The sequence below is a fragment of the Tachyglossus aculeatus genome, chromosome 5 (genome assembly GCF_015852505.1).
Source record: "Tachyglossus aculeatus isolate mTacAcu1 chromosome 5, mTacAcu1.pri, whole genome shotgun sequence".
NCBI lineage: Eukaryota > Metazoa > Chordata > Mammalia > Monotremata > Tachyglossidae > Tachyglossus > Tachyglossus aculeatus.
The window spans coordinates 50,918,626-50,930,632 of NC_052070.1; the positions used below are offsets into that span (position 1 = coordinate 50,918,626).

Genomic DNA, 12,007 nt, shown 5'->3' on the forward strand with positions numbered 1-12,007 from the left:
CCGGCCGGTCCTTTGTTCCCGGTTCCTTGCGGGCCCCTGCGGCCCCTCCGGACCATGTGTCCGGCCCGGCGCCTTCAGCCCCCGCCCATGCTGCTGCTGACCACTCTGCTGCTGCTGTCCCCGCCCGCCCAGGCCAAAGGAGGACACCCCAAAACCCAGGGTAGGGGGGCGACCTGGCTCCGGACCACCGGGACCGGCCCACGAAAGGGGGCCCGGGACCCTGGGGCTGCAGGGAGGGCCGAGCTGGACCCTAACCCGAGAAGCAGGGGCACCCTCAGCGCTTAGTACACTGCTCTGGCCCTACTGAGAGCTCCAGGAGGCCTTCCCCCCTTTTAGACTGTGAGCCCACTGTTGGGTCGGGACTGTCCCTATATGTTGCCAATTTGTACTTCCCAAGCGCTTGGTACAGTGCTCTGCACATAGTAAGCGCTCAATAAATACAATTGATTGATTGATTGATTGATTCCCAGACTGAGCCCCTTCCTTCCTCTCCCCCTCGTCCCCCCCATCTTACCTCCTTCCCTTCCCCACAGCACCTGTATGTATGTTTGTACGTATTTATTAATTTATTTATTTTACTTGTACATATCTATTTTATTTTGTAGTATGTTTGGTTTTGTCTCCCCCTTTTAGACTGTGAGCCCACTGTTGGGTCGGGACTGTCCCTATGTGTTGCCAATTTGTACTTCCCAAGCGCTTGGTACAGTGCTCTGCACATAGTAAGCGCTCAGTAAATACAATTGATTGATTGATTGATTGATTCCCAGACTGAGCCCCTTCCTTCCTCTCCCCCTCGTCCCCCCCATCTTACCTCCTTCCCTTCCCCACAGCACCTGTATATATGTATATATGTTTGTACATATTTACTAATTTATTTATTTTACTTGTACATATCTATTTTATTTTGTAGTATGTTTGGTTTTGTCTCCCCCTTTTAGACTGTGAGCCCACTGTTGGGTCGGGACTGTCCCTATATGTTGCCAATTTGTACTTCCCAAGCGCTTGGTACAGTGCTCTGCACATAGTAAGCGCTCAATAAATACAATTGATTGATTGATTGATTGATTCCCAGACTGAGCCCCTTCCTTCCTCTCCCCCTCGTCCCCCCCATCTTACCTCCTTCCCTTCCCCACAGCACCTGTATATATGTATATATGTTTGTACATATTTACTAATTTATTTATTTTACTTGTACATATCTATTCTATTTTGTAGTATGTTTGGTTTTGTCTCCCCCTTTTAGACCGTGAGCCCACTGTTGGGTAGGGACTGTCTCTTAATGTTGCCAACTTGTACTTCCCAAGCGCTTAGTACAGTGCTCTGCACACAGTAAGCGCCCAATACATACGATTGATGATGATGATGCTCACACAGTGAGCGCTCAATTGACACCATTCATCGATTGACGGATTGAGCCGAGGGGGCCCGGGGAAGCCAGGCCTCCAGGCCCCCTCTCTGCCCTCCTCCGAGGTTCATTCATTCATTCAGTCGTATTTATAATAAAATAATAATAATAATGATGATGGTATTAGAAAGCAGCGTGGCTCAGTGGAAAGAGCACGGGCTTTGGAGTCAGAGGTCATGGGTTCGAATCCTGGCAACGCCACATGTCTGCTGTGTGACCTTGGGCAAGTCACTTAACTTCTCTGAGCCTCAGTTACCTCATCTGTAAAATGGGGATTAAGACTGTGAGCCCCACGTGGGATAACCTGTTCACTTTGTATCCCCCAAGCACTTAGAACAGTGCTTTGCACATAGTAAGCGCTTAACAAATGCCAACATTATTATTATTATTATTATTATTATTATTATTATGGTATTTGTTAAGCGCTTACTATGTGCAGAGCACTGTTCTAAGCGCTGGGGAGGTTACAGGGTGATCAGGTTGTCTCGCGGGGGGCTCACAGTTTTAATCCCCATTTTACAGATGAGGGAACTGAGGCATGCAGAAGTAAAGTGACTTGCCCAAAGTCGCACAGCCGGCAGTTGGTGGAGTCGGGATTTGAACCCATGACCTCTGACTCCAAAGCCCGGGCTCTTTCCACTGACCCACGTTGCTTATTTATTGAGTGCTTACTGTGTGCACAGCACTGGACTAAGCGCTTGGGAAGTACAAGTTGGCAACATATAGAGACGGTCCCTACCCAACAGTGGGCTCACAGTCTAGAAGGGGGAGACAGAAAACAGAACATATTAACAAAATAAAATAAATAGAATAAATATGTACAAATAATCACTCTTTCCTTCTTGCCCTTTTCCCTCCCCACCCATCTCCGAGGACCATTCCCACCCTAGGTTATAATAATAATAATAATGGGATTTGTTAAACGCTTACTATGTGCAAAGCACTGTTCTAAGAGCTGGGGTGGCTACAAGGTGATCAGGTTGTCCCATGTGGGGCTCACAGTCTTAATCCACATCTTACAGATGAGGTAATTGAGGCTCAGAGAAGTTAAGTGACTTGCCCAAGGTCACACAGCAGACATACAGTGCTCTGCATACGGTAAGCGCTCAATAAATATGATTGAAAGTGGCGGAGTTGGAATTAGAACCCATGACCTCTGACTCCCAAGCCCGGGCTCTTTTCACTGAGCCATGCTGCTTCTCTCTGAGGCTTGGGAGGAGCCTCGCGGTGGCTTCGGAGGAGTGTGGCCTCCCCGATAATAATAATGGTATTTGTTAGGCACTTACTATTCATTCATTCAATCGTATTTATTGAGCACTTACTGTGTGCTGAGCACTGTATTAAGCGCCTGGAAAGTACAATTCGGCAACAAAGACAATCCCTACCCAATGTGCCAAGCGCTATTCTGAGCACAGGGGTAGAGATGAGGTAATTAGGATGGCCCACGAGGGGCTCACAGTCTTAATCCTCATTTTGATGATGGTATTTTGCTGATGATGGTATTTGTTAAGCGCTTACTATGTGCCAAGCACTGTTCTAAACGCTGGGGTAGATACAAGGTAATCATGTTGTCCCATGTGGGGCTCACAGTCTTAACTCCCATTTTGCAGATGAGGAAACTGAGGCCCAGAGAATTTAAGTGACTTGCCCAATTGTACTTGCTCTATTGCCTTGATAGAGTACAATACAACAATAAACAGACACAGTCCGTACTCACACAGCAGACAAGGGGCGGAGGCGGGATTAGAACCCACGTCCTCTGACTCCCAAGCCCGTGCTCTTGTAGGCATAACGACCCTGAGGGTGTGGCCCCGGCCTTTTGAGGGTCTCTACGGAAACCCACCACCTCCAGAGCGAAGCCTCCAGAGACTGGGAAGCAGCTCTCAATCAACCGATTATATTTAGTGAGTGCTTACTGTATGCAGAGCACTGTACTAAGCCCTTGGGAGAGCATACTGTAGCGCTATAACAAAGTGGGTAGTCACGTTCCCTGCCCCTCTCTGAAGCTCATTTTCCAACCTCAAAAGGCTAAGCCCCACTTTTCCTCATCTCCCCCTCCCTTCTGCGTCGCCCTGACTTGCTCCCTTTGCTCTTCCCCACTCCCAGCCCCAAAGTACTTATGTACATAGCTGTAGTTTTATTTGTCCCTTTACTCCCTCCCAGCCCCAAGGCACTTTGTTTATTTATATTAATGTCTGTCTCCCCCAGTCTAGACTGTGAGTTAGTTGTGGGCAGGGAATGTCACTGTTTTCTGTTTTATTGTTGTATTGTACTTTCCCGAGTACAGCACTCTGCACACAGTAAGCGCTCAATAAATGCGATTGAATGAATGATATGCCTCCTGGCAAGGGTGTCATTTGTCCTCACACCACTTATGGGTTGGAAGGGAATGTGGACTCATCCCCATTTTACAGATGAGCTCACCGAGGCATCACGAGCATGCCCATGGCAAAGCCAGTTCACCGAACTGAAAAGTTAGAGCCCAATGGGTTCAGACAGATTCATTCAATCATTCAGTCATATTTATTAAGCGCTTACAGTGTGCAGAGCAGTCTACTGAGCTCTTGGTAGAGTACAATACAACAATAAACAGACACATTCCGTACTCACAACAGCTTACAGCCTAAAGGGAAACAAATAAATTACAGATATGTACTTAAGTGATCTCACCTTCCCAGCCAGCATAGCCCCTAGGCGGTATATCTGTTCGTTGATTTGTACAGTTAATTTGTTTCATTGCTTTTCTCTTTCATCTACTGTATATTTGGCTATTTTGGGCTACTGTTCACCCTCACTAGATTGTAAGCTTCCTGAAGCTAGAGGCTATATTCTTTACTTATGTTTCTGTTTCCAAGAGCCCAATAGAGTGTTCTGCCTACACAGTGGACTTTCAGTTGGTGATGGTGATGATGATAAATTGAATCCAACTTTACCCTCATAGCCAGGCTACCTCCCCCCGAGACTTTGACAACTGGAACAATTTTGTCTCCCATGATTCCCTGACTCAAATTTCATACAACCTAAGATCTGAGATCTTCTGGTCTTTAAGGGTAGTAGCCCCCCCCCCGAACCACCCACAGGTAAACTGAGTCTAGACAGAATCCTCTCCATCCACAGCACTTGTTGGATGCCTGCTCTCCACAACCAGGCTTTCCACCTCGATATACAAATGGCTGAGCCTTGTATGGGGTCTGAAACCGGGGCCCCAAGGAGAGGAGTTGTTCAATCAATCAATCAATTATATTTATTGAGCACTTACTGTGTGCAGAACCCTATACTAAGCACTTGGAGAGAACAGTATAACAGAGTTGGTAGAGATGTTCCCTGTTTACAACGAGCTTAGAGGGAGAGACAGACATTAGTGTAAACAAATAAAATAGATATGTACATCAATTCCGTGGGGCTGAGGGTAGTGGTGAATAAAGGGAGCAAATCAGGGTGATACAGAAGGGAGTGGGAGAGAGGAAACGAGGGCTTAGTCACAGACAGGTTTCAAAATCAGTTTTAGTCCCTTGAAGCACTGCAGTTATACTGATCTGGAAAGACAATTGAAGGTGACTAGGTTTCATTCTAACCTGATAGGGTTTAGGCCTTGACTGTCAGTCAAACACAGAGTGACTTTCCAGGGTCTTTCCAGGGAATCTGGTGGGATAAAAAGTGGCAGGTTCTGGGGCCAACAGTACCAAGGAGGAGAGTCGATCATCTATCAGTCGCATTTTATAAGTCATAAGTACCTAAGTACATAGGTCACAACACTTATGTACATGTCTCTATTTTTATTTATTTGTACTCATGTCTGTCTCCCCCCCTTCTAGGCTGTGAGCTCCTTGAGGGCAGGGAATGTAGCCGTTTATTGTTGTATTGTACTCCCCCAAGCGCGTAGTACAGTGCTCTGCTCACAGTAAGCGCTCAATAAATGCTATTGGATGAATGAATGAATTTGCTGAGCACTTACAGTGTGCGAGAGCTGTACTAAGCACTTGGGCAAGTACCGCGTAACGGAGTTGGTAGAGACATTCCCTGCCCACAACGAGACAGTCTAGTGGACAAGCTTACAGTGTAGAGGAATTACAGAACTTGATGTTTGATTCCCCCCGTATGGTGGGCAGTGGTTTCAGTCAATCAATCAACCAATCAGTGGCATTTATTGAGCAGTTACAGAATGCAGAGCACTATGCTAACTGCTTGGGAGGGTATTCTGCAATGTAGACCATGATCCCTGCTCACATGGAGTTTACAGACTAGAAGGGGAGATAGACATTAAAATAAATAAATGAATTATAGAGATGTAATTTATTTTAATGTCTATACCTATGTTCTATAAGGTTGAGGGTGAGGTGACTATCAAATGCTTAATGGGTACAGAACCAAGTGCATAGGTGACAGAAGGGAGATGGAGTAGCGGAAATGAGGTTTAACTGAGGAAGGTCTCTTGGGGGATGTGATTTTAATAAGGCTTTTAAAGTGGGTAGAATGATGGTTTGTCATATATGAAGAGGCAGGGAGTTCCAGGCCAGATGCATGGTAATAATAATAATAATTATGGTGTTTAAGTGCTTACTATGTGCCAAGCATGAGGTTAAATATGAGGTAATCATCTTGGATCCCTTCTCAGGGTCGCACCTGGAGAGTTTCCACTACTCTACCAGTCTCAGCTACAGGAGGGAGAGTCAAGCAGAGGCATACCCATTCCATTCCTAGATTGGGCAATGGCTAGCGAGTGGAAGGCAATCTTCTACAAGTCAAAACTCACCCATGCTGGGCGGCAGTGTCATGGGAGAAAGTTGAGGGTGGAGACTCCAGTTTCCTGCACGGAAGATGTCAATGGTAAACCACTTTTGTATTTTTACCAAGAAAACTATGGATACAGTACCGGAATGATTGCAGATGGAGAGCGGAGCGTTCTGGGAGAGATGTTTCTGTGGTGTCGCTGTGGGTCGGAAGTGACTCAACGGCATAAGACAAGACAATCTGTTGGACACAGTCCCTGTCCCATGGGGGGGTCACAGTCTTAATCCCCATTTTACAGATGAGGTAACAGAGGCACAGAGAAGTGAAGTGACTTGTCCAGGGTCACGCAGCAGACAAGTGGCAGAGCCAGGATTAGAAGCCACATCCTCTTACTCCCAAGCCCGTGCTCCCGCCACTGGGCCGTGCTGCTTCTCATGATATAAGCAAGAGGTTGGCAGGTGAGGTTGATGAGATTGAGCTACTGTGAGTAAGCTTACATGAGAGGAGCAAAGTGTGCGGACTGGGTCGTAATAGGAGATCGGTGAGGTAAAGTAGGTGTGGGAGAGCTGATTGAGTGCTTTAAAGCGGATGGTAAGGAGATTCTGTTTGATGCAGAGGTGGATGGGCAAACACGGAGGTTTTTGAGGAGTGGAGAGACATGGACTTGAATGGATTTTTTAAGAAAAATGATCCAGCTAACAGAGTGATGTATGGATTGGAGTGAAGAGAGACAGGAGGCAGGGAGGTCAGTGAGGGAGCTGAGACAGTAGTTAAGGCAGGGTATAAGTGCTTGGACCAATGTACTAGTTTGGATGGAGAGGAAAGGGCAAATTTTAGTGATGTTGCAAAGGTAGAACTTATAGCATATATATATGACATTGACTGTGTGAGTTGAGAGATGAGTTGAGGATAAATCCAAGGTTACAGGCTGTGAGATAGGGAGGGTGGTGGTGGTGTCCACATTGATGGGAAGATGGGAATAGACAAGGTTTGGGTGGAAAGATGAGGAGTTCTGTTCTGAACATGTTTAGTTTGAGGGGTTGGTGGGACATCCAGATCGAGTTGCCTGAAGGCACGTGGAAATGCATCCAAAGATTTCTACATGATGGCTCCTTTACCTTACAATATTTTCCAGTCTCTTCTTGCAAAGTACAACTAATGAACCAAAAATATTTTCAGTAAGCCAGATTTTAAATAAATATCAGTAAAGTTTTACAATACATTTCAGGTTAACAAGAAAACAAGTGGCCCATTTCTGTTTGCTGCCGTGCACCAGCCAAAACTAAATTTTAAAATAAAAAAATGTGTCCAATATTAGAAATCACTAATCAATCATATTTACTGAGTGTTTACTCTGTGCAAAGCACTGTACTAAGCACTTGGGAGAGTACTATAGAGTTATTAGACATCATCCCTCTCAAGGTGTTTACAATCTAGAGGGAGAGATAAACACTAAAATAAGTGTCAGGTAGAGAGAAGCACAGAGTTCCAAGTTATGTACATGAATGACAGGGGGGCATTGGGGAGTGAATGCCCAAGCGATTAGGTGGCACAGAAGAGCTCAAGTGGCAAGAGGGAGGGAGGGAAATAGGGTGGGGAGATGAAAGATGAATCAGGGAAGATGTCCCTTTTTGAAAAAAAAAATGGTGTTTGTTAAATGCTTCCTATATGCCAGGCACTGTACTAAGTGCTCAGGTTGATACACGATAAGCAGTTTGAACACAGTCCGTGTTCCACATGGGACTCATAGTCTTAATCCCCATTATAAAGATGAGGTAACTGAGGTATAGAGAATTGAAGAGACTTGCCCAAGGTAACACAGCGGACAAGTGGTGGAGCTGGGATTAGAACCCATGACCTCTGACTCCCAAGCCTGTGCTCTTCCCACTAGACCAGGCTGCTTCTTGAAAGAGATGTTACTTTGGATTTGATTAAAGTAATAATAATAATAATTGTGGTAATTGGTTAAACTCTTACTATGTGCCAAGCAATGTACTAAATGGTGGGGTAGATAGAGGATAATCAGGTTGGGCACAGCTCCTGTCCCATATGGGGCTCACAGTTTAGGAAGGAGGGAAGATGGGGAAAGCAGTGGTCTGCCATGTATGAAGGGGGAAAGAATTCCAGGCAGGAAGGAGAGCACCTCCCAAGAGAGAAGATCACAGTGAGTAGGTTGGCTGGAGAGAAGCGAAGCATGTGAGCTGATGGTGGTATTTGTTAAGTGCTCACCACGTGCCGGGCACTATAATAAGCACTGGGATTGGATACAAGCAAATAGGGTTGGACACAATCCCTGTACCACATAGTACTCACAGTCTTAATCCCCATTTTACAGATGAGGGAACTGAGGCTCAGAGAAGTTGTGACCTGCCCAAAGCCACACAACAGACAAGTGGTAGAGCCAGGATTAGAATCCAGTTCTTTCTTACTCCCGGGCCCGTGTTCTATCTACGAGGGCTTTCTGGGCTTCAGTGGTAGAGGAGCGAGGACAAATAAAAGGAGGAAGCTGTTTGAATGCCTTAATAATAATGATGGTATTTGTTAAGTGCTTACTATTCATTCATTCATTCAATCATATTTATTGAGCGCTTACTGTGTGCAGAGCACTGTACTAAGTGCTTGGGAAGTACAAGTTGGCAACATATAGAGACGGTCCCTACCCAACAGTGGTCTCACAGTCTAGAAGTCTTACTATGTGCTAGGCACTGTACTAAACGCTGAGGCGGTTCTAATTCTGACTCCGCCACTTGTCAGCTGTGTGACTTTGGCAAGTCACTTCACTTCTCTGTGCCTCAGTTACCTCATCTGTAAAATGGGGATTAAGACTGTAAGCCTCACGTGGGACAACCTGATTACCTTGCCTCAGCGCTTAGAACAGTGCTGGCACATAGTAAGCGCTTAGCAAATACCATCATTGTTGTTATACAAGCAAATCAAGTTGGACACAGTCCCCGCTTCATGTGGGGCTCACAGTCTCAATCCCCATTTTACAGATGAGGTAATGGAGGCACAGAAAAGTGAAGTGACTTGCCCAGGGTCACACAGCAGACAAATGGCAGAGTTAGGATTAGAACTCATGACATTCTGACCCCCAGGTCTGTGCAGTATCCACTATGCCATGCGACGGTCAGGAATTTGTACTTGATGTGGAGAGGAATGGGCAACTGTTGGGGAATTTTGAGGAGTGGAGGGATGTGTGCAAAATACACAATAATCTCAAGGAAGAGCAAAATAGAGAAACGACTGAAAATGCAACTGATCTTTCTCTTTGTCTTAAAAAGACAAGAGTTGGCTGCTGTCTTTCGTCAAGATAGTTTGGCCAAACCCTCTGTCATTGCTCCTCTAATCTCTCCCTTTGATCCCAGAAGGAGATCCTGCTTCTTGGCTCCTGTGAAAGTAACCTAAAATAAAAGTTATTCCTCATACCTCTGACATTTCTGTAGAAGCGGGAAAGGGATTATTGGGAATATTACAGTCTGATGAGGAGGGGCTCAGGTGAAAGAGACAAAGCTCTGGATCCAGTGTCAAACCACTTTGATAAGAAACTAATCTCCTTTAGTTGTCTCTTCTCACTAGTTTACTGATCCCTTCAGCCTTCACTGCTTGAAAATCAGTGGTCTAAAGTTCAGTATTTTCTCAAGTCAAAGGGTGAGTGGGTGGATCAAGTAAAGTAGGGGCCAGCTGCAGAGCTTAGGACAGCTGGGAATAATTACCAGACTAAGCTGACCCCCTCCATCTCCTCCTCACTCTGTCCCCCATCTAGGTTGGGAGCCTTCCTTTCCCCATGAACCTGGCAGGGGGACCTTGTCCGGGTTCCTGTCTTTGTATTTCTCCCCAGCGCTAAGTACAGTGCATCACACAGTTAAGGACTCAGTAAACTGTGGTATTTGTTAAGCACTTTCTATATGCCAGGCACTGTACTAAGTGCTGGGGTGGATACAAGCAAATCGGGTTGGACACAGTCCCTGTCCCACGTGGGGCTCGCAGTCTCAGGCCCCACTTTACAGATGAGGGAACTGAGGCCCAGAGAAGTGAAGGGACTTGCCCACGGTCACACAACAGACATGTGGTGGAGCTGGAATTAGAACCCATGACCTTCTGACTCCCAGGACTGTGCTGTATCCTCTTCACCAAAATGTCTTTTCTCCCACTACTATGACATCTGGACCTTCTCCCTCTGCTTCCTCTCTCCCAACCTTTCAGATTTGCTGGAATTCTTGCTTACAGGGAGACAAATGGTGGGTGTCTGGAAATGAAAAATTTAGAAGACCAATGGTTGAGAATAAGGACTAGGGAGTCTCAACCTCTAAAAATTATTATGGTTATTTATTACATGCTTATTTATGGGGGAGCAGCCTGGCCTAGTGGGTACAGCATGGGCATGGGAGTCAGAGGACCTGGGTTCTAATCTTGGCTCCGCCAGCTGCCTGCTGTGTGAACTTGGGCAAGTCACTTAACTTCTGTGCCTGTTTCCTCACCTGTAAAATGGGGATTCAATCCCCATGAGCCCCATGTGGGACAGGGACTTGTCCGATTTGATTAACTTGTATTTATCCCAGCGCGTAGAACAGTGCTTAATATAGGAAGAGTTTAACAAATATAATAATAATAATAATGAAAATGTCCAACACCATGTTAAGTCGTGGGGTGGGCTCAAGATAACCAAACCAGACATGAGCCTCTCAGGCTAAGAAGTAGAGAACTGGCATCCCTATTTTACAGAGATTGAAATGGAAGCACAGAGGGGTGAGGTGATTTGTCAAAGGTCATAGAGCAGAGTAGTGGCTGAGCTGGGGCTAGAATCCCTGGTCTCCTATCTCCAAACCTACTACCATCAATCTTCCTTGTCTAATGATAATACTAATAATTATAATATTGATGGCATTAAGTGTTTACTATTTGCTACCTCAGGATTGTCCCATTGGACGCCGTCCATGTCCCTCATAGGACTCACAATCTGTCTTATTAATTGTCACATTTAATAATAATAATAATTTTGGTATTTGTTAAGTGCTTACTATGTGCCAAGCACTGTTCTAAGCCCTGGGGGAGATACAAGGTAATCAGGTTGTCCCACATGGGGCTCACAGTCTTAATCCCCATTTTCCAGATGAGGTAACTGAGGCACAGAGAAGTTGTGACTTGCCCAGAGTCACACAGCTGATAAGTGGCAGAGCCGGGATTAAAACCCATGACCTCTGACTCCCAAGCCCGCACTCTTTCCACTGAGCCACGCTGCTTCTCTGTGCGCTGAGCGCTTACTGTATGCAAAGCCCCGTACTAAGCACTTCCCAATTTTACTTGTCCGAGGACATAAGGCAGGCTTGGGTCAGAGCTTGGGACTGAAACCATGGTCTTCCGGCTCCCAAATGCTCTTTCCACTACTCCACAGTGCCTCTACGTAGATATCACTTTTCCCAATTGTATTTTGTTTCATGTCCCATAGGCCGAACACCTCAAACCTATTTCAAAGATGGAGAAGCTGCCCTGTAGGCAGGTTAGACAATTTTCCGGAGTCAGCTTCTCAAACTAGTGGCAGACCAGAATCTAAATCCAGAAGTTATTGAGTCGCTACAAGGGAAAATTGCATTGACTATTGACATTACATAATCCCTTGAACAAGAAAATGAAATATGTATTCAGCATCCACCTTAGGTGCTGAACAACATCTTATAAGAAAGAGCCTTGTGTGGTTGACTAAATCTTTAATAGAAATGAACTAGACAAGGGAGAGAACCCTTCCAGAGCTATAATGACCTATCACCAGACTTCACTGGTCTTTCCCAACTTAGCTTCCAGTGGCAGACTTAGTTTCCCTTTTGGAAAGGTGTTTTTTCGTACAGTGCACTTTGATCTAGGAAAGAGGATGCC

At 45.7% G+C, this 12,007-nt stretch overlaps 1 protein-coding gene and 1 non-coding gene across 2 annotated transcripts in view; both read left to right on the forward strand.

Moving 5' to 3' along the window:
• The window catches only part of PLOD1 (procollagen-lysine,2-oxoglutarate 5-dioxygenase 1), a 53,577-nt gene continuing 41,570 nt past the window's right edge, over positions 1-12,007 (forward strand). Inside the window, exon 1 of the mRNA XM_038746362.1 lies at positions 1-160. Within this exon, the coding sequence (XP_038602290.1) occupies positions 55-160 (106 nt within the window). The 5' untranslated portion in view covers positions 1-54. The remainder of the gene's footprint in view (positions 161-12,007) is intronic.
• LOC119929246 lies at positions 6,011-6,148 on the forward strand. The gene has a single exon (XR_005451379.1). It is a non-coding gene; the product is annotated as a small nucleolar RNA SNORA7 (small nucleolar RNA).